The 22,813-nt window shown below is 49.4% G+C and overlaps 2 protein-coding genes across 2 annotated transcripts; one reads left to right on the top strand and one right to left on the bottom strand.

The window, feature by feature from the left end:
* Positions 1-3,968: 3,968 nt before the first annotated feature.
* On the bottom strand, positions 3,969-7,302 carry CFAP97D1 (CFAP97 domain containing 1). Its single transcript, XM_060136130.1, has 6 exons — positions 7,179-7,302; positions 6,610-6,680; positions 6,220-6,338; positions 5,121-5,244; positions 4,576-4,632; positions 3,969-4,069 (listed from the first exon to the last, which is right to left on the bottom strand). The coding sequence occupies exons 1-5, from the start codon at positions 7,300-7,302 to the stop codon at positions 4,585-4,587; spliced, it is 486 nt and encodes a 161-aa protein (XP_059992113.1). The 3' UTR covers positions 3,969-4,069; positions 4,576-4,584.
* Positions 7,303-8,812: 1,510 nt separating this feature from the next.
* DUSP3 (dual specificity phosphatase 3) lies at positions 8,813-21,922 on the top strand. The gene is made up of 3 exons (XM_060136127.1): positions 8,813-9,002; positions 11,931-12,157; positions 17,982-21,922. Exons 1-3 carry the CDS (start codon positions 8,878-8,880, stop codon positions 18,185-18,187), a joined length of 558 nt encoding a protein of 185 aa, XP_059992110.1. The 5' UTR covers positions 8,813-8,877; the 3' UTR covers positions 18,188-21,922.
* The last annotated feature ends 891 nt before the right edge of the window (positions 21,923-22,813 follow it).

The following is a 22,813-nucleotide window of genomic DNA, read 5'->3' as shown; positions in this document are numbered from 1 at the left end:
AGTGGATTAAAAAAACTTGACCCAACTATACGTCATATACAAGTGTACATAGGTAGACAGAAAGTAATGATGGAAACTTAAATATTATGCAAACAATTTTTTTTAAAAACATCATTTTAAAAGGCTATATTATTATCAGATAAAGTAGACTTCAGAGAAAGAAAATTACTAGGGACAAAGAGGGACATTATAAAATGGTAAAAAGGATCACTCCCCCAAGTAGGTATAGCAATCCTAAATGTGTATGCAACAAACACCAGAGCTTTAAAATACATGAAGCAGGGACTTCCCTAGTGATGCAGTGATTAAGGATCCGCCTGCCATTTCAGGGGACACGGGTTCGATCCCTGGTCCGGGAAGATCCCATATGCCGCGGAGCAACTAAGCCCATGTGCCACAACTACTAAGCCTGCGCTCGAGAGCACGCGAGCCACAACTACTGAAGGCTGTGCGCCTAGAGCCCGTGCCCTGCAACAAGAGAAGCCACCACAATGAGAAGCCCGCACACCACAATGAAGAGTAGCGCCTGCTCGCCACAACTAGAGAAAGCCCACGCTCAGCAATGAAGACCCAACACGGTCAAAAATAAATAAATAAAAAATAAATTCATTAAAAAAAACAGCTTGAGCACCAGTTGCTTTAAAAATAAATAAATAAGATATGTGAAGCAAAAACTGATAGAGCTAAAAGTTGAAATAGACAAATCTACAGTTATAATTGGGGAATTCAACACCCTACTCTCAGCAATTGATAGAACTAGAACAGAAAGTTATCCAGTGTATAAAAGAACTGAACACCATCAACCAACAGGATCTAATTGACATTTTAAAACACTCCCCCCAACAGCAGAACAATATACATTCTTTTCAAATGTCCATGAAATATTCACCTAGATAGGCCATATTAATAAATTTTAAAAGAATTGGAAATATAGAGTATGTTCTCTGACCATAATGGACTCAAACTAGAAATCAATAAAAGAAGGACAACAGGAAAATCTGCAGACATTTAAAAGAATACCTAATATAACCTGAGCAGTTCATGGAAACTTCCTAGAGAATGGACTCGCTTGTATAAATTATGTATAGGTGTTTTCCAGGTAAAGACATAGAACTATGGATTTTCCAGCTAGAGGGGACAACAGATGAATGGGATGAGAAGAAAACATGTCTTCTGTTAGTTGAAAAAGACAAGGAATGATGAGATATAAGTTTGCAGACATTTGTCATTTTTGTGAAATTCTAGTATCTGAGCCTCATTCTAACTGGGGGGAAATTTCCTGTTCTGGTGAGAATGAGAAGCAGAACTCATGTCCAGCCTTGGAAAAAGGCAGATACTCATTCTCCCAACCCTTGCAGATAAGGAATGGGCATATATGATCTAAGTTACACCAATCAGATAGACCTTCACTGACTTGGAATTGGGAGATAGTGACACAAAATGGCGGGGACGGTGAAGACTTTTCAGAGGCGGCACTAGCAGGTCAGCAAGATCCAGTTCTAGATAGAGCAAGGGCAGCTGTGCTAGCCACAGCGCCACAGACCAGTTCTACAGCAAGACTTGGAGCGCTGTCCCTTGATGTGCCGCTTGAAGCTGGGTTCCGCAGTTTTCTAGCAAATACTGTTAACGATTTCATATTCTTTCAATAAATTATTTCACTACTTAAAGTCAATTTCTGTTGCTTGAACTAAGAATTCCTGTTGATAGAGGCTTCCAAGACAGGAGGAACAGGATTGAGGGGGGCCATATTAAGAAGTGTGGCTCATTCTGGAAGGAATGGCAAATCATTGAAGGTGTATTAAGCTAGAAAGTGATATGGGCATATTTTTGCATTAATAATACCGGTTGTAAATCACAAGCGCCTGAAATGGGCAGTAGCACATACAAAGACTGAGAAGCAGGACTGGTAGATTAAAAATATGCAGGATGGGCTTCCCTGGTGGCGCAGTGGTTGAGAGCCTGCCTGCTGATGCAGGGGACGTGGGTTCGTGCCCCGGTCCGGGAAGATCCCACATGCGGCGGAGCGGCTGGGCCCGTGAGCCATGGCCGCTGAGCCTGCGCGTCCGGAGCCTGTGCTCCACAACGGGAGAGGCCACAACAGTGAGAGGCCCGCGTACTGCAAAAAAAAAAAAAAAAAAAAAAGCAGGAAGGAGGAAGGGATGAAAGAGAGGGAGTAAAGGATGACTGCCAGACTTCTCACCTGGATGTCTAGAAGAATAGTTCCTCAAACCGAGATGAACTGGAACCAGTTTAAAAATGAATTTACATTTGGACATATTGATTTTTTCTTTAAACTTTTTATTTTGAGATAATTGTAGATTGACATGTGTGAAAGAAATAATACAGAGAGATCCTGTGTCCCCTTTACCCAGTTTCCCCAGGTGGTAGCACCTTACAAAACTATACACAGTATCACAGCCAGGATATTGATATGAGAGAGCCAGGATACAGAACAGTTTCACCATTGATAAATTGAATGTCATCAAAATTAAAATGCTTTACTCTGTGAAAGATGAAAAGATAAATTACAGAGAAAATATTTTGCAGATCACATATCCAGCAAAGGGCCTGGATCTAGAATATGTAAAAAACTCTGAAAATTCAATAAAAAAAAAATCCAATTAGAAAACGGGCAAATGCACCAATATTTTACCGAAGAGGATATACAGATAGCAAGTAAGCATATGACAGATGTTCAACTTCATTAATTAGAGAAATGCAAGTTTCTCTACTGCGCACATGTTATAATGCCTAAAATTAAAAATGGTGGTAACATCAAATTGCTGCTGAGGATGTGGAAAAACTGGCTCACTCATCCATTGCTGGTGGGAATGTAAATGGTACAGCCACTCTGGAAATAGCTTTACAGTTTCTTTTAAAATGGACTTATCATACAACCCCACCAATACACTCTTGGGCATTTATCCAAGAGAAATCAAACTTACTTTCATGCAGAAACTTGTGCACAAAAGTTCACAGCAGCTTTATTCAAAAGGGTCAAAAAACTAGAAACTACCCAAATGTCCTGCAGTAGGTGAATGGTACATTCATAAACTGTGGTACATTCCTACCATGGAATACTACTCAGCAATAAAAAGGAATGAATTATTGGTATACACAACCTGGATGAACCTCAAGGAAATTATATGGAGTGAAAAAAGCCAATCTGAAAAGAATGGATACATACTGCATGACCCCATTTATGTAACACTCATGAAACAGCATAATTACAGAGATGGAAAACAGATTAGTGATTGCCAGGGGTTAGGGCTGGAGGAAGAGGGAGGCTGTGGCCAAAAGGGGGAGTACAGTAGAGTATTTCCATAATGGTACAGTTAACTGTCTCAAATGCGGTTGTACTTATACAAAACTAGACATGCTAGTTACATAAAACTAGCTATACACCTACATATAAATGAGTGCATGTATAATTGTGAATTTATATATGCTCTATAGATTGTAGCAATGTCAACTTCCTAGATTGATACTGTACTGTATTTACACAAGATGTTAACATTGGGGGAAGCTGGGTGAAGGGCGCAGGAGGCCCCACTGTACATTTATTTGCAACTTCCTGTAAATCTAATTATTTTAAAATAAAACATTTATTTATTTGTGATAAGAACATGTAAGATCTACTCTCTTTCAAAATAATTAGACCAATTACAGAAGACATGCAGCACTGTCTTGTCATGTGTTCATATGCTTTTGTTTTCCATTTTGACAGAGCTGAACTTGTGGCTGGATCATCACACCCCACCTATTCTTTCCCCCCGGGTGGTGGTGACGGTGTATGGTTTAAAAAGTTGTCTCTTTCTCTCTCATTAAAACTTTTCATAGCCCCCATAAAAATGCTTGTTGCATCTTTCCTTCTGCCTGCCCCATTCTGTCTCCATTTGGAGATGGGACTTAAAGCCTTTGGGTACTTTAAATGTAACTTACTCATTTTATGTTCCAAGCTTTATTGTAGCATCTTAAGACTGAGCATTCAGCCACTTAGCAGTGTCTTGAAATCCTAAGCAGCTAAGAAATCCTAGGGCCTTCTCTTGTCTTTTCCATGGTGAGTAACCTTGTATTCAGGGAGAGGACAGGGAGAGAAATGGAGAGCCATCAATTATACAGAACTGTTCTTTGGAAAGCTTGAGCGTCCATTTATCCTTCTCCCCAGGGGCAGCGGCAGAGCGGGGAAACTTAGTCACTACTAACAATATGAAATAATACAAAATGCCAACACAGTATTACTTTTGAACAGTGACAGAGATCTGTAATATAAGTTTAGCATAATATTAAAGCCACAAGACCTCCTGTTTACGTCTTATTGAAACAAATCACTTCCCCTTAGACTCACGTAAAGCCTCAAAGCTGATGACAAAAGGCAGTCATTTCCTACTTGTATGCAGAGAGGAAACAAAGACAGAGCTCTAGTCCCTGACTGGATGGCCAATCAATATTACAGAAGAGCAAAATCCACCCCTTAGTTGGGCCCCTCGTTCTCCATCTACACGGTTTTCAGGACTTTGGCATCGACTGTGATCACCGTGTTCTCTAATAAAGAGCAGCCGTGTGAAGACATACCTATGCATCTCAGGAGAGAAGATATTTGGTTGTATTTCTGATATAGCGCCTTGAGTTCTTGAAGGAAAAGAATCAGAAAGATTTATGTCAATGCCAGGGTGCTGATGCGAAAGCTGAAGTTCTAAATCCTACGGGTGGCTTAGAAAAGGCTTTCAGACCAAAGACAGGGAGTGGAAGTTTATAAAAGCACTGCGGATGGCTTTTTTTTTCCTTCTTGAAGAGCCATTCCTAAATGAAGCAAGTCAACCACATACTGAATTGTATACCCTCATGCCCTTTGCTTGTCCATTCAGCCTGAATGAATTAAGGGATGAGGGAAGATGCTACCAGATATTCTCTGAAGCTGACACATGATGGCTTTGCTACCAAGCTGGTGGATGGTTTGCTCCTGTTGTTAGCTTTGTAGGCTCTGGGTAGTTTTTCTTTCAACGATTGTTGCATTTCTCATGATTTCACCCTCAGCCGCTTAGGGGTCTCTCCTGAGATTGGCTCTACTCTGAACGCAAACTCTGTGCGTGCATAGGAATATCAGAGTACCCACGTGCCTGCCAGTCTAACTCCAACGACCTGCGGTCATAGTGGGGTTTGCGATCACCAAGCCTCTTCAGAATGCCCTGGTTTTCCATGGTGATTCTCACTAGCTCCCGGTTCCTTGTTTCTCTGTTTAAGCTGAAAAATACAAAATCCCAAGATGCGAGAAGAATAAAGTTCTCCTCCTGGATGGAAGTGGGGGAGATGAAGTCGTGATGTCATAAATCCAGGCTGCCAAAGTGCAGGGAACCAGCTGTCCCGCAGAGCCCTGAGGCCCCGTATGCCTGTTGAACCAGACCACGCTCTGGGAAACATGCAAAGCCTTTTCAGATTAAGATCAGTGGTTCTCAGCCCTGCTGCCTACTAGAAAATTCTACTTTATTGGTCTGGGATGGAGCTTGGGCATTGGCATTTTGCAAAAGCTTCCCAGGCATTATTATGTGAAACCAGGATTGAGAATCTCTGGTTTAGAGGATGAAGGTCTTGCCTACAGATAAATCATAAATGGCTGATGACAAGCTTTGGTTCACCTCACTCCCCTCAGCTGTCAACTCGATTTCAGAATACAAGGATTAGGAAAGACTTCTTGACACTCCCCACCCCCCTACACACACACACACACACACACACACACACACGCACACACACACACACACCACTCTTCTTTCCCTGCAGACACTCCTTTGGAGCCCTGATCACACTGCATAACTATTTACATAAATGTCCCCCTTACCTGACATTGGGTTCTTTGGAGTTAGGAAATACACTTCTCGTTTCACCTCTATAGTCCTGGTGCTTAGCACGTGGTAGTTCAGGAAATATTTGCGGAAACGATTTTAAGAGTGCTGTAGTCCCAGCCATGGTCACCATTTTACAAAAGTGCTTTCTTGTGTCAAACTCTAAATAGGACCCTGAAGAGTCTCTTAGAGGGAAAAAAAGCTCTTTAACGCTACAGAAAGGTCCCTGTTCGGGGTGCTTTTCTTTCTCCTTAACTTGGTCTCTTTGGTTATCCCTCAAGATAACTTTCCTTGAGAATTCCTCTGGCACTAAAACCCAAAAAGGGTGAAGTCAATTTTGACTTTTGGAAAATGAAATGAAGAGAAAGAACACTACCTCTTAGAGAAATATTCGTTCCAGCAATCCACCTTGGCGGGGCCGCGGTGGGCGTTGGCAATCTTCTGACACAGTTGCTTGTTCTCATATTCGATTTTGTCGAATTTCTTTTGTTCACCCTGGTGAGAAACCCCACCCCATCGTGGTGACGTCATTGCTACATGGCACTCCATCCCACAATCGCTGAGCATCCCCCTCCTCTGGGATTGTGCGAAAGGGGCATATTGGGGGCCACAGTGGAGACTGGGAGAGAAGCTGAGGAATCCAGGGGTGGTGTGTATGGGGAGGAGAAGGGTGAACGAATCTTTGGTGAGGTGGGTATTTAGAAAGCTCTGGGAAACTGGCCCTCTTTATGACATAGATAAAATCAATAATGGCAGGAACAAGTACCTGTAGTTTGCTCAGTTTTAAAATGTGATGTGTGTGCACCACTGGAAGCTTGGTATCAACAGTAGGCTTCACTAGAGAGGGGGGAAAGAGAGCAATGTTACATCACAGGTGTCCTCTTAGTAGCCTTAGAAAATCTGCTCACATTCTAGACAACGGCCCTGATTAAAACATTACAAGTTTGAATTCTGAACTAATCCAGGTCAGGAATTTTGGTTTAGTTGAGTTTCCCAAACTGACATCTTTTGGAGAGTTTTGAGCAGACACGAGAGAATGGTGAGGGCTGTAAAAAGTAAAATTTACAGACATAAATATCCTTAGAATCTAATGAAAGAAACCTCTCTCCCACCCTTTCCCAGTACGACTAGCCTGGCTACTGGATGCTGCAGCCCTATCCTCTGTCTACCTTACTTTGGCTTTAAAGAGTTTAAATGAGCATATCCATCAAATGAACTCCCTGGTGGAAGATAAATTTGCAAAGCCATGTACTGGTCTGGTTTACCGTCAATATCTCTAAGGTGGGCCCTTCCAGAACCCTAATCGCAGTGTCCCGTTCAAATTGCCCCACGTACCTATTTGTAGTCTATTCTGATGAAATACGTAGTGGCCAAAGTCCAGTTTCCTCCTGAATGATGTGCTCTGTCTATGATTAGAGACGATCACAGGGTAGGCTAGATAATCCGGGGAATTGTTCATCTTCTCTTCCTAGTCTCACTTCAGAAATGAGGCACCCAGGCTCCTCTGTGAGGTACTTAGCTGTCCCCATGACGGGTTGTCAGTTACCCAGTTATGACATCAGGAACAGGTCCCCCGGAAGAAGGAGGAGCCCCAGAGCATGCCTGGCCGTCCCTGGGCTTCTCTTTTGAGAGCTAACCCAGGCAAGATGAAGGCAGAGGCTCAGAAGCTTTCCCAGTTGTCTGGAATGCAGGTACCACCAACAGCAGCAGGAAAAGGTGTGGTGTCTGGGAGGGGTGGGAAGGCACGGGGTGGGATGGGGAGACATCCAGCCTTGGTTACACACCTTGGGCTCTAAGTTTAGTCTCCACTGCAATGGTTTCCCTGAAGGTGTGAGACTACAGCTGTTGGCAGAAGTAAAAGACCTTAACGATAATTTGATCCTATTTCTTCATTTTGCAGATGAGGAAACTGAAGTCCAGGGCAACAGCCAAACTTCTGTAGAACAAGTTAGCGGCAGAACTGGGCTCAGGATGTGGGTTTCCTGAATTCCCAGGACCACAGGTGCTTTTTGGAGAGGTGGTAGCTGCCATTTTCATGGCAGTGGAGGAGAACAGAGACGGTCTTTTGCTGGCAGCTGGACCTCAGTAAATGATGAGGTGCTGACATCGTGTGGCTCACAGTGGGCTGGCAGCTGCTCCAGGAAGGGCTGCAACGGAGAGGGATTCGCGTCCACACTAGCACAGGGTGTAGCACCTAGTGGGTGCGCTACGCGTTTGCTGATCAAGAGAGGGAGAACGCCTATCCAGTGCTCACTATGTAGAGCTGGGCGCTTTCCTGGCATGTTGATCTTTCAAACCACCCTAGGAGTTAGGTGCTCTTATTACCCTCATTTTTTTCAGTAAACGGGCTCAGAGAGGTTAAGTCATTGTCCAGGGCCAGAATGCCATGCTTGCTTTCATAGAGCCCAAGCTTTAAGCACGATGCCAACTCTCACTGAAGGCTGGAAGAAATGTGCCCCCGAGTTGGGCTTCTCAAACTTTCAACCTTCGTAGGGATCCCCAGCAGGGCGTATAAAAGGCACATTCTCACTCAGCAGGTCTGAGCTGGGGCGGAGATTCTGCATTTCTGACCAGCTCCCGGGTGATGCCAACGTTGCTGGTCCGCAGCAGGCAGAGCTCACAAACGGAACCCGGGTGTCCCTGTAATCCTGAGAAAATTCAGCGACACTAGGGTGTACCCCGGTCAAGAGAAACTTTTATTGCGCCCTGCATTTAGTCCAGTGAAGTTACTGCACTTCCATGCCTTAACGGGGGGTGGGAAGAGGACCCCCCCCAAAACTCCGGAGTAGCGGCATCTCAGCCCCCTAACTCAGGCCCAGAGGTCTGCCCCCGCGTCCGCCTGGCGCCTGGCGGCGCGCATACTTCCCGGGAGCGGAGCGCGCCTGGCCGCCGGCGCTCCGCCGCTTCCCGTGCCCGGCGGGCCCGCCTCCGGGGCGGGACGGGGCGGGTCCCGGCTCCGGAGCGCTCGCCCAGCTGACCCGGCCGCTCTCCCTTAGCTTGCTGCTGCCCGGGCGTGCAGGGCCCGGCTGCCGCCATGTCGGGCCCGTTTGAGCTCTCGGTGCAGGATCTCAACGACCTGCTGTCGGACGGCAGCGGCTGCTACAGCCTCCCGAGCCAGCCCTGCAACGAGGTCACCCCCAGGATCTACGTGGGCAACGCGTGAGTCGCCGCTCCCGGGCCCCGAGACACCCCAAAGGCCCCTCCCCGGGGTGCCCCGCCCACCCGAGGGCTGGGGGTGGGGGCGTCGGCGGGCGCGGGTGGGGGGAGCCAGGGCGGGGTCGTTCCTCCGGAAGCCGAGGCGGGGGCTGGGCGGGGGCTGGGCGGGGGCTGGAGTCACCGCCCACCCTCGCGCTTAGGGCGGAGGGGCTGAACCCCGCCCCGCCCCGCCCCAGCTGTGTTCTTCCCTTCGCTGGGTGGCGGAGACCCGGGCGCCGCTCGGGCAGCCCGGCGTCAGGCCCGAAGCCACAACCCTCTAGGGGCTCGGCCTTGGGCCGTGGCGGGGCTACCAGGTTCACTTAACAGGTGGCCCTCTGTCCCCCGGCCGGTCTCTGGCCCGCTCGTCATGTGACAGCTGCCTGGTTCTGCAGTGAGGTCACCGCGGAATGTCTGCCTTCGCTGCCATGGCAACGGGATGACGTCACAATTCGGGCGTGGAACTTTCCCGGCCGGGCAGGCCCAGATGTGGGAATTGAAATATCGCAAACTAGGGGTCCAGAGACATGGGCCCGGGCTTCCTCGCTCCTCCCCCTGCCTTCCAGTTAGGGTTTGATTTATCTAGAATTCTAGAACGATCCAATGATAACGCCCCCCTAAGGACCTGAGCCATCACTTAGAAAAGGCTGGCGACCTTCTCACCACCAGGAAATGCATTTATTATTTATCACTGAGGAGTTCTTACCAAATTGATTTTCTCATAGTCAAACTACCAGTAAGAATTTCTCAGCAGCAGGAGAAAACCAGTGTTAACCATTCAGAGAGTTGCTGAAATACCAGCCAAAAGCAAAAAAAAAAGAATAGATTCCCATGCCTGTACAGCCTTGGGAGGGTGTAGGTTGGATTTTCTGAGACCCAGTTACCAAGGCCCTAAGCTCCGTGGGCCCAGGGACCGCATGTCTAATCCGGTTCTCTCCTTTTACACAGGAAGAAATGATGGCCCAGAGCACTGTAGGGATCGTGAAGATAGGGTCAATGTCTTGTTCATGTATGTATCCCAGGTCCTGGCATAGGACCTGATGCTTAGTCTGCCAAGGACTGCCACAGAAAGGGGGGCCATCACGGAGCCAGGGGGTCTGGAAGGCAGGCTGGGCCTCGTGGGGGCTTGTCTCATCCATCCATCACTCATTCACCACTGGGAGCATCACTATGTGACAGATGTTGAACAAGTATTCACAGTATCGATGACAATGATAATGGTAAAGTTGTTGAATGTTGACTTAGAGAAGGAAGATGCATGGTAGTGACTCTTCAAAGTTAGTTATTTTAGTGCCTTTTTAATGAGCCACTGCTTTACAATTGTGTGCAGTGTCATGATAGCTAAAACAGGGTCCTAGAATCTCAGCCAAAGGCCTCGGTAATTGCCAAGTTCTGAGGATAAGCCCCTCTCCAGCCACCCAAGCAGCAAGCGGCCTTGGCCTTCTCGGAAACCCGCTCTCTTGGGCGGCTTGGCACATTGGGCTGTCACCGCTTCCCAAGTGAAAACTAAGGTTGTGAACAAGTAACTCTGCCCTTGACAGAGCCAGGGGTGTGGGGGGCGCTCAGCAGGGAGGATGGACTGAGTACCGAGCCCCCCCTCCCCTGCACAGTTGGGAGCGCCTTAAGAAAATCAGGGCTCCTGATCAGGGCTCACAGGGCAGAGAGGAGCCTGGATGAGCCACATTTTCTGCCTCTTGAGATTTGCAGTTGATATGGGCATGAGAGGCAGGGTGAGGAGGAAGACAGCAGGGCTGGCATGAGGAGAAAGGAGGCCTTCTCCCAGCCCTGCTGCGCAGCAGCCCATGTGAGCATATGCACATCCTTCCGCTGTCATGTCGGGCCAGAGCTTAAGCTCTGTCCTTCCTCCCCGGGCTGCTGTGACAGGCAAACAAGATCACGCAGGAGAAGGCGTTCTGTAAAGTATAAACTGCTGTTTGAATTGGGACGTTGTTGTGAGATGAAATAAAGGAGCCCTTTGACTATTCAGATCGAATGTTTTGTAACCCCCAGAGTTCTGTTGAGGCCACTTGCTCCCCAAGTGCTTACTCACCCAAGAGAGCTTCAGAGACGTGGCTAGTGGACTATGGCAGAAAGGATCCCTCTGGGGGATGGGAGGGGACTGCTGCACTTTAGAATCCAAGGAAGAAGGCTGCCTGGGATGCGCTGAGTTCATTCTTCACTGATTCACCACACATTCAGCACCTACTGTGTGCCAGGTTCCGTAGCACGTGCCGGGCATACAGACATGAAGTAGACTTGGTTCCTCCCTCAAGGAGCTCACAGCCTGGACAGCTAAACAAATAAGCACCATCAAGCATTAGGATAGTGGCAGTGACCACGGTGTCAGGTTCTGTCTATAGAACAGCTCCTTTGACACTCAAAACAACTCCAGGGGTAGGTACTGTTATCACCCCCATTTTACAGATGGGGAAACTGAGGCACAGAAAGGTTTAGTGGCTTGTTCAAGGTTGTCTGGCTGGTAAGTGGCAGGGCTGGAATCAGACCCGGGCAGTCTGGCTCCAGAGCCCATTTTAGCCCCGTGGTGATACCACCACCACAGTATAGGGAGCACAATGCTGAATGGAGGGGAGATCAGGAAGTACTGCCAAGGGTGGTGAGAAATGAGAGGGTACATTTCCATGAAGATGGTGGAGAAGGGCATTCCAGGTAGAGGGAACAGCCTGGGCATGAAAGTGCCCAGGCTATTTGGGGCAGGTAATTAGATCTGGCTGGAGTGAGGGCAGAGGGTCATAAGCTGGGGCTGGAGAAGTAGTCAGGGGCCAGAGCATGGAGGGTCCTTGCTGGGCCAAGAGGCTTGGGATCTTCTCCATCTTTCTCCCCCGAGGGCTGCCAGGTGGTCAGTTGATCACCCCCCTGCTGCTGTCTCCTGTCCAGGTCTGTGGCTCAAGACATCCCCAAGCTGCAGAAACTGGGCATCACCCATGTCCTGAACGCGGCCGAGGGCAGGTCCTTCATGCACGTCAATACCAGTGCCAACTTCTACAAGGACTCTGGCATCACCTACCTGGGCATCAAGGCCAACGACACACAGGAGTTCAACCTCAGCGCCTACTTTGAAAGGGCGGCAGACTTCATCGACCAGGCCCTGGCTCAGAAGAACGGTAAGGGACCTGCCACCCAGGAAACTATGGGAGGCACCTTTGACAGGACTTTCTCTAGAAAACAGGCCCACGACAGGCCTCTTCTTGGAAAACCTGTTGGTTCCTGTGTCTTGTGCTGAATGACTGAGAGCTTCGGGTCTCTCTCTGCTCAGCTGGCTGCCCGTCAAGTGGCTTCACATGACACGAGATGTACGAACCCATCACACGGTGGCAGCCGCGGGCTCCCTGTGTTGGATCTGACTTTGGCTGGGAGTCAGTTGCCAGCCCCTCCCCCCATTCAGATAGCTGCAATAATGAAGATCTATTCTTTTCCGTGATAAGAAATCCTGAGGCAAAGGGGCTCCAGGGCTTGCTGATTCAGCGGCTCTGTGGTGGCTTCAGGACTCTTCTGCCACCCTTCGTGGTGGGCACTCCCCTGATGGTCCCAAGATGGCTGCGGCCGATCTGGTTACCACCTCCCGACAGGACCAAGTGCAGCAAAAATGAGGCAGCCCTCTCTTCCTCATGTTTCTTTCTTTTCTTAAGAGCAAGTGAAACATTCCCTGGAAACCCCCCAGTGGAGCCCCCCCTCACATCTCACTGGCTACAGTTGGGTCACATGAATACCTGGCAAGGGGAGGGGGGTCAGTCGTGATCGGCTCAGGCCCAAAGTCAGCAAACTTTGGCCCAGTTTTTAAATGCTTCCTGCAACTCCCAAATATAAGGTGAGACCGAAGCAGAACTGCTGAGGTGCTGGCAGTGGGGCGAGGCATGCCAGAGAGAAATCCTAGAAGGCCAGAGGGTGGGCAGCCGCTGAGCAGGCCGGGCCGCTTGCCCTTTCTGCTTTTAGCTTGTTTCTCTCAGCAACTGCCTTTACCTTCCTGCCGCTTCCTCCAGCCTCTTCCTTCCTCCCCACCCCAAACCTTCCCGGGCGGAGTGACCCCCACTGAGGCGTCATCAGCCCTGTTCTCCTGATTCTAGCCTGTCGCTGCTACCCTGATGCTTCTTGTCCCAGCAGCCTCCCCACTGGAATGATTTCCAGGGAACAGAGTTTACTAGCCGCTGGTTAGCGCACGTTTGGGGCCCAGAAGGGAAGATTTATTGCCTGGGGAATCTGCAGACTTTATCATCAGGCCCTTCGTGGTCCTCCACTGCCTTGTACACCTTACCCACCTCCTCTGCAGCTGTTCTGAGCTCCTGTATAGACGAGACCGAGGGGCCCAGTTAAGGGGATGGATTTCGCTCTTCCTGTGTGTTGACAGGTCATCCATTCAGGGAACTTAGAGCCCTCTGATGGTTTCCTCTTTCCAGACAACTAGGAACATACCCTGACTTTGTGTGACCTCCTGCCTTAGCCCGCGTGGGTTGGGTCATGAGTCTGGAAGGCTCTCTCTGCCGCTCCCTGCCCTGTCTCTGGCAGACTCCACCTCGTGCTTGAGTACTGGGCATAGTGTTCTCTCTTCCATGAAGCCTGCCCTCGGGCTGGGTCTGCTGTGTCCCTTGTCTGGTCTCCCTAGCACCTGGCGTAGATCAGGCACATAGCAGGTACACTGGATTACTGAACCAGTGACAAAAAGGAATTCCAAGGGTTCTAATGCCCAGTGTAAATGCTTCCAGGATTGACTGGCCAAGTGAGTCAACAGAAATGCGCTGGCCTCCAACACTGTGCCGGGCTCGGGGGAGCTGGGGTCCCATCACTTTGGAGAGGGGAGAGGAGGGGAGTGGCCAGGGGCACTCAGAGAAGGAAGCAGTCACTTCCGTCTGGGAAGATCAAGGGAGGCTTCGTGGAGGAGGCGGCATCTGGGCGGGGCCTGGAAGGCTGGGCTTTGAACCCTCCCCTTCCACACTGGCTCTATGAGCCCTGGGCATGCTGAGTCTGTTCCTGGTTCCAGGTGGTGAGGCAGCTGCTCTGCAGAGGGTCCCGTTGCCAGGGCGGGGGCAGGGAAAGCCCCACTCTGAATACTTTGGGTCCACTGGCCAGAGAGTGAATACTTTGGGTCCACTGGCCAGAGAGTCCACTGGCAGGAAAGTGGAGGACTCCCCATTCCTGCTCATCAGCATTGGGAAAATAGGGTTGTGTTTTGGGGATAGGGTAATGGGAACGGAAGACACTCTGTTTGATTCTGGGCCAGCAGATTTCCTTCAGAATAATGCCCGTGTAGAGATGTTGGTGGGTATTCATTCACTCAGCTGGTCAGCAAATATTTATTGAGCACCTACTGTATGCTGGAGACTGTAAGGCATCTAAAATCAGTACCCCACAGTCCTTACCCTTAAGGAACTCACACTCTGGCAGAGGAGGGTCGGTCTTTGTGTGGCCGACGCTAACACAGAGCCAGGCTGCTGTAGAAGAGGATGTACCAGGTACCAGCAGAGGACTCGTCGTGTTGGCTAATATTTATTTATTGAATGTTCCCATCTGCCAGGCACTAGCCTAAGTCTTTCTTTTTTGAATTAATTTATTTGGCTGCGTTGGGTCTTCCTTGCTGCGCACGGGCTTTCTCTAGTTGTGGCGGGGGGGGGCTACTCTTCATTGCAGTGCGCAAGCTTCTCATTGCGGTGGCTTCTCGTTGTGGAGCATGGGCTCTAGGTGCGCAGGCTTCAGTAGCTGTGGCACGCGGGCTCAGTAGTTGTGGCTCGTGGGCTCTAGAGCGCAGGCTCAGTAGTTGTGGTGCACGGGCTTAGTTGCTCCGCGGCATGTGGGATCTTCCCGGACCAGGGATCGAACCCGTGTCCCCTGCATTGGCAGGAGGATTCTTAACCACTGCGCCACCAGGTAAGTCCCTAGCCTAAGGGTTTTATGTCACTTCCTTTAATCTTCCAACCACCTTGTGCCATGAGTACTATTAGAACAGACAAGGAAACTGAGGCACAGTGGGCTTAGGTGGGTCACAGAGTAATAACCAGTGTATTGGCCAGGGTGCTTCAGAAAAGCAGAACCAGTAGAATATAGCTATTATTTATTTCAGAGAATTGGCTCACGTAATCATAGGGGCTGGCAAATCTGAAATCTGTCAGGCAGACCTGCAGCTGGAAACGCGGGCAGGACTTCTGGAGGTAGAATTCCTTCTCCAGGAAGCCTCAGTGTTTTGCTCTTAAGCTCTTTCACTGATTGGATGAGGCCCACCCACCTTATCAAGGGTGATGTCCTTTATTTAAAGTCAAGTCATGGGAGATATTCATTACATCTACAAAATCTCTTCGAGACTAGTGTTTCACCAAGCAACTGGGCATCATAGACAAGCCAAGTTGACAAGTTTAACCATCACAACCAGCAAGTTAAAATTTAAACCCAGATTCACATGACTTCAAAGATTTGGGTTCTAAGTCCCGATGCTGACAAAGAAATACTTGAGCTGGGGTCTTAAGGTATGAGCAGGAGTTTGCCAAGTAGCCAAGAGGGAGAGGATGTGCCAGGTAGATGGAAAAACATGTGCAAAGGCTGAGAAAAAGCCTGGAAAGGTGTCGGGGCCGTGGGCGGTTGGCCTGGTATGTCACACCTTGGGGACTAGACTACCCGGCTAATGGTGGCAGGTCACGTTTTTATATTTTAGAAAGCTCCCTCCAGCTGGAGTGGGGGTTGGTGGTGGTGAAGATAGAGTGAGAACTCAGTTTGGAGGTGAGGGGGCAGAGGTGGGAGGTGACAGGGACCTGAACTGAGCACTCTGTGTGAGGAGGGGGTGGGGATAAGAGAAGCCGAGGCTTGTAGCTCAGGCTACAAGAACCTTGTTGACAAGGTTCTGACCTCTCCTGACCATCCCTTCCTTCTTTCACCCAACGCTGGGGATGCAGCAGGGAGCAAAACAGACGGACATTCCTGCCCTCGTGGAGCTTATGTTTTGGGGGAAGATGACAGCAAACAAGTGAAAAAGATATGTGGCCCGTCAGGAGGTGGGGAGACCAAAGCAGGGAGAAGGGGATGAAGGAGTATGGGTAGCGGGCTGGTGTTGCCAGACGGCTGGAGGGAGGGAGGAGAGGGAGGAGGGGATGACGTCAGTGGCGGGGGGAGGGGCAGATTTAGTAGAGCCTCGTGGGACATTTGGGGGACCACGAGAGGGTGTTTTTGTTTGTGTGGTTTTTTTTGTTTGTTTGTTTTTGCGGTACGCGGGCCTCTCCCGTTGCGGAGCACAGGCTCCGGACACGCAGGCTCAGCGGCCATGGCTCACGGGCCCAGACGCTCTGCAGCATGTGGGATCTTCCCGGACCGGGGCACGAACCCGCGTCCCCTGCATCGGCAGGTGGACTCTCAACCACTGCACCACCAGGGAAGCCCTGTTTGTGTGTTTGTTTTGATTTCTTGTGTTTTTATTTGACACGCACGTACCTTTTATTTTTTAAATGGCTTTATTGCGGCATAACTGACGTTCAGTAAACTACACACAGTTGAGTTTGGTAAGTTTGACACACGTATGCATCTGTGAAGCCGTGACCACAACCAAGATCGTGAGCTTCTCCGTCACCCCGCAGATTTCCCTCATGTCCCTTTGTGACCTCTCCCTTCCAACCCCTCTCTTCCCTCTGTTCCTCAGCAACCACCCATCTGCTTTCTATCACTAGACGTTAGTGCACATCTTGTAGACTTTCATATCAATGAAGTTGCACGGTATGTCCACATTTTTGGTCTGGCCTCTTTCACTCAGTATCATTACTTTCAGTTTCTTCCGCGCTGTTGCACGTATCAGGAATGCCCTTTTAACGCTGAGTAGCCTTCTGTTGGATGGACGTACCACAGTTTGTTTATCCATTTACCTGTTGATGGACATTTGGGTGGTTGTCATCTTTTGCTTTTGCTTGAAATAGAAGATTCACATAGAGAAGTACCCATATCACAGTGTATCAGTGCGCTGCACACACCCACGTACCAGCCCCCAGATCAAGAAACAAAGCATGACCAGCACCCCAGAAACCCCCCGACGTATTCCCTCCCAGTGTCACATCTCCCGCCTCGCATACCAGTATCCAGACTTCTAACAGCATAGTTCAGTGTTGCTGGCTCTTTGTCGTTGTTGTTAAAGTTTTGTTTTTGTTCTTGGCCACACTTTGCGGCACGCGGGATCTTAGTTCCCCTGCAGTGGCAGCGTGGAGTCCTAACCACTGGACCACCAGGGGAGTCCCCTGGCTCTTCTACCCTATGGGATCGTACACATCCTGTTTGTGTGTTTCTTCCATGCTGTATCTGGGAAGCTGGAGATTGCTCATCCTTAGTATTTATCTACTCTGCCGTTGACGGGCCTTTGGGAGTGTCCAGCTTGGGGCTACCGTGAACAGTGCTGCCTGCAGTCTTTTAGCAGACGTGTGCGTGCACTCCTGCCGGCCATGGGTCTGGGATGGAACTGCCAGGCCCTGGGGAATGCATGTGTTCAGCTTGAGTAGATCCTGCCACACGGCTTTCCGAAGCTGTGCGCCAGTTTACACCCCGTCCCCGAGCCACAGATCAAAGTCCTAGCTGCTCCACATTCTCACTAATGCTGTGTGTTTTGTATTTATCTTTTTCATCTTAGCCATTCTGGTGGGCACACAATGGCCTCGCGTTATAATTTTCATTTATATTTCCTGGAAGGGTTTTTTTTTTTTTTTTTTTGCGGTACGCGGGCCTCTCACTGCTGTGGCCTCTCCCGTTGCGGAGCACAGGCTCCGGACGCGCAGGCTCAGCGGCCATGGCTCACGGGCCCAGCCGCTCCACGGCACGTGGGATCTTCCCGGACCGGGGCACGAACCCGTGTCCCCTGCATCGGCAGGCGGACTCTCAACCACTGCGCCACCAGGGAAGCCCCCTGGAAGGGTTTTGACTGGAGTCGAGGTGTGACGGGACGGCCCCAGCTCACTGTGTCCCTGTCTTTCACAGGCCGAGTGCTCGTCCACTGCCGTGAGGGTTACAGCCGCTCCCCGACTCTCGTCATCGCGTATCTCATGATGCGTCAGAAGATGGATGTCAAGTCTGCCCTGAGCATCGTCAGGCAGAACCGTGAGATCGGCCCCAACGATGGTTTCCTGGCCCAGCTCTGCCAGCTCAATGATAGACTAGTCAAGGAGGGGAAATTGAAACTCTAGGGCGCCCTCACTGCCTCTTCTCTAGAGGTCGGATGGAGGGAGGCGCCCTGGTTGTGGTGTCCCAAGCTGCCATGTTTAGGAAACACAGTGTACCCTGCTCCCAGCATCACCAGGCACTTGCCCACAAGTCTGTCCCAACACAGCCCTGGGCCACTTTCCCCCTGGGGAGCATATGAAGAAGCTTGCTGAGGAGGGCATTCCTGCTCCCTGGTGCCTACAATTTATGATGTCCTCACCCTGAGGAGGGGGCGCAGAGGGGGCGCAGGCCTGTGACGGGCGTGCTTCTCCTGGATGGCCCAGGGCAAGGGGTGTGTGGAGGTGTAAGGCCTGAGATGCTCACAGGGACCCCTCCCCGCCTCCCCACCCTTCACCCCTGGGCCCTCTCCTGAGTGGGGACCCCAGCCCTGTAAAGGAACTATGCAAACGCGGGCCCCTCTCCCCCCACCATGTCTGTCTCCCCTGTCCCCTCACAGCTGTCCACACCCTGCTCGTAGGCAGAGGCACGTCGTGAGGTCTGAAGTTGGCTCAGGGTCAGTTGTCCGTGGGTGGAAATTCCCATGAAGAGACTGCATTTTAATGATTTCCTTAGGATTAAAGATACCGAAACAAAGAAGCCTTTGAGTGGGCACATACATGTCCCTGGAGGGCTCTCCTAAATTGTTTAAAAAATGTGACTTCTTGGAAGGCTTGAGTTCAGAATCCACCTCTTCGGGGTACCCGGCTCACAGAGGTCACTTGGTCAGTTAGAAGAGCGATGCCTTGGGCAGGGTTTTATTTTTCTTTTTTAGAAAACAGGGTGTTGAAGTCCAGCCTATTTAAAAACCCCACCATTTGGAGAATTACAAGGGTTTTGTCCTGAATTATAGTGTTGGCGAGCCCAAGCCACTCGTGCTCACTGCTTTTTGTCTCGGTTACTATTCCAAGAACAGGAGGAGGAAGTTGGCCAATTATAGCACGTGCGTGCACGTGCGCGCGTGTGCGTATCTGTGTGTGTGTGTGTGTGTGTGTGTGTGTGTGTGAAAGAGAGAGAGAGAGCAACACAGCCAGTGGCTGGACAAGCAAGGGGTTGAACGGGCCCAGGCTCACATCCTGCCCACTCACAGGTAGTTCTTCCAGCTCTCTGCTGCCAGAAAAGGTCCAGGAGCCTTGGCAGCAAAAAATGACTCAACCAGGCAGAAAGGAAACATGGCGGAACGTCCAAATGCAGCCTTTACTGGTGGTAGAGGAAACAAAAAGAAACAGCCTCTGTAAGGACTTTTTTAGGATGACGTCGGAACGCACAAGCACTCACACACGTGTGCATGTGCGCACATTTGTCAGAATATAGGAGTTTTGTTTTGAACACAGTCTTCTTAGCACTTGACATGATTGCCATCAGGGCAACCGATGCAGTGCTGTCATCTTCAGGTTCCCTAACGGCAGAGAGGTGGTCCTCAGCTCTGCCCCCAGTGCTTAGCACATAGATGTCTGATAAAAGTTTGTGGAATTAAACTTTTTTTTTTTGCGGTACGCGGGCCTCTCACTGCTGTGGCCTCTCCCGTTGCGGAGCACAGGCTCCGACATGAAGGCTCAGCAGCCATGGCTCACGGGCCCAGCCGCTCCGCGGCACGTGGGATCCTCCCGGACCGGGGCATGAACCCGTGTCCCCTGCATCAGCAGGCGGACTCCCAACCACTGCGCTACCAGGGAAGCCCTAAACTTTTTTTTTTTTTTTTGAGCACCAAATATATGCAGGGTGTTGTTCTGGGGGGTGTATCAAGCTCCCAGAAGCCTGACTTGGTGGTAGGATCACTTGCAAGGATCTGCAAAGGAGTCTTACCTGAAAGGAAATATCAGGGACTTCTGTTGAATATTTAAAATTCAGTTTTGAGTTTCAATTCAGGCAGCGTCGTTACTGTATGGAGGTGGGGAATGTGCCTTTTCCAGAGTTGACCAGAAGCTTCCAGCTAGGTTGAGGAGAAGCAGGTGTGCCTTGGGCCTCACACCCAGGTGTCATGGTCTCTGTCTTGGCAGAAGCAGCACCTCCGCAGCCTGGATGTCCCCTTTGCTTTGTGACCTCAGCAGCCCCGAACAAACTAGAATCTGTCTTCTTTTTCAGCTACGAGGCTGCCCCAATAAACCCACCTAAGTGACACGGCCACCCTCTCCACCACGTCCCTCGCAGTGCCCAGATAACTCTCGCAATTAATCTATCTTCATCCTCACAATAACCTATTAACTTGGTAGGACTTATTCATGTATTGTTACCTTTCAGGAAAGGAACTGGGGTTCAGAGTGAGTAGGGGTGTAGTGCTCAGGGCTGCCCAGCTCTAAGGCAGAGCTGAGGCGAGATTTCAGGTTGGCTGCTCTCTGAAGCTGAATTCTTTCTCCCCTACTACACTCCTCCTCAAGAAATGAGCCCCTGGGCCTGTCCGTGACCCAGCTCATGTGCACAAGAGCCAGTTAGCTTTGTGGCCAGAGGACAGCTGTTCAAGCTGTGGTGTTGGGGGCGGCGGGACTCTGCTCCAGGACAAGGAAGTAAAAAGCGTGGGTCCCCAACCGGGTTAGAATGTGTGGCTCTTCTTCTAGGAAACATGTAGCATCCCTAAGTCAGAGCTTTCTGCTCCACTTCCGGAAGAGGCCCAGGAGCTGGGGCGGGGTCCCCCTGCCACACCCAGGCAGTGGTCCCTGCACAGGACAGCCACAGCTGCTTAGGCCGGCTGACCAGGATCTCTTGAAGGACTCTTTGTTAGGGGTATGTTGGAGAAAAGGCCATGGGGAGAATTAATGCCTTCACTTTGGGGCTACTTTTTTGCTGATAACTTGGGTTTTCTTGATAGTTTTTAATCCCAGAAACGCCGTATTTACTTCACGAGATGTAACTCCTCAAAATCAAATTCTATTGTTTGAGCCAACACATGCCCAGCTGTGAGTGGAAAGCTGTTTCTGGATAGCTTTCTACCCCTGGGAAGTGATGGGATAGGAACTCAGGACGCCTCTACCCCCTCCTCTGACCTGATCTCTTTCTTTGACTAGCAAACCCCCATCTAGGCCAGATGAGAGCACCAAACAGTTTTCTTCTAGATTCTAAAGCAGTACACCTTCCGCAGGCTCTTCTGTTTCCCTGCCACTCTGAGTGAGCTGGAGAGCAGAAATCACCATCTGTCAAGCAAGGGGACTCAACTTGAAGACCTCTAAGGTCCCTTTTGGCTCTGACACCGTGGGGTTCTTTAAGAATCCGCATTGATATTGACCGCCATCTGGAAATTATAGGGTGTGTAACAATATGATGACCAGCAGGTGGCGTTGTGTTCCACCTGTGGTGATGGATGCTTGGAAAAGGAATGTTGGTGCCTTTTGTGTCACAAGTTAATGATAAGATGCTAATGTTTTAATCGAAATAAGCACTGATCTTAAAATGTGAACATATTAGCTTTTCTCGCAGGAAATTTTCTGTCATAAAACCTGCACAGAAACCACTGAAGAGCCAACAACGATGGTCCTTCCAAGTCAAGATTTTATCCTGATTGGAAAGAGAGGCCATCTCCGGTTGGGAGAGCAGATTGTTTGGAAGCTTTACTTACCTCCTGTCAGCTTTTAGGGTAATTTGATTGTGAAAGTGTGAATTTTCTGGACAGAAAAGGGGAAGGTATTAAATTGGTTTTAAAAAAAGTAAGTTTAATGTCTGTTCTATCACAAATCAGTGTTAAAACACTAAAACTGTAACCAAAATAAATGTCTTACATTACAAAGAAATGGTCTTTTTGTCCTTCTTATCATAGTTGATTTTCTTTTATACTTTTATGCTTAGCTTTTGTTTGCTTTTTCTAATGTTTTAAAGTAATCATCTAAAAATTAGCCCTCCTGATTAGTTACAGGTTCCATGATGATTACATTCATTCAGTAAATATTTATTGAACACCTCTCCAGTACCAGAAATTTCCTGTGTTAGGAATAATCCTTAAAAATAATTTAATTTAAAAAAATTTCAGCTTTATTGTGGTATAATTGACTGGAATATTCTTTTTTTTTTAATTAATTAGTTTATTTATTTTTGGCTGTGTTGGGTCTTCGTTGCTGCGCGCTGGCTTTCTCTAGTTGCGATGAGCGGGGGCTACTCTTCATTGCAATGCGAGGGCTTCTCACTGCAGTGGTTTCTCTTGTTGTGGAGCACAGGCTCTAAGCAAGCGGGCTTCAGTAGTTATGGCATATGGACTCAGTAGTTGTGGCACATGGACTCAGTAGTTGTGGTGCACGGGCTTAGTTGCACCACGGCATATGGGATCTTCCCGGACCAGGGCTCGAACCCATGTCCCCTGCATTGTCAGGCAGATTCTTAACCATTGCGCTACCAGGGAAGTCCTGACTGGAATATTCTTGATTAGAGTAGTCCACTGCAAATGAGGGAGGTAAGATTTATGTTCTGAAAGCAGGGGACAGGGGTGACAGTCTCAAGGTGGCCTCACATGAAGATGACTGGGTGGCATTTTAGGATTTGAGTCATTCTGCAAGCAGGCAGTCCCCAACATCCCCTCCCTCCAGATGTCTTATAAATTCCTCCCGTAGCAGTAAGCTCCTTTATGATAAGCATTGCCTTTTTTCCCCCTGAATAAAACACTTCGAGAAAATTGGGTGCCTTTTCTCCAG

Source organism: Lagenorhynchus albirostris, chromosome 20 (genome assembly GCF_949774975.1).
Source record: "Lagenorhynchus albirostris chromosome 20, mLagAlb1.1, whole genome shotgun sequence".
Classification (NCBI taxonomy): domain Eukaryota; kingdom Metazoa; phylum Chordata; class Mammalia; order Artiodactyla; family Delphinidae; genus Lagenorhynchus; species Lagenorhynchus albirostris.
Note: the sequence above shows the minus strand (reverse complement) of the source record. Positions and strands in the feature narration are given on the sequence as shown.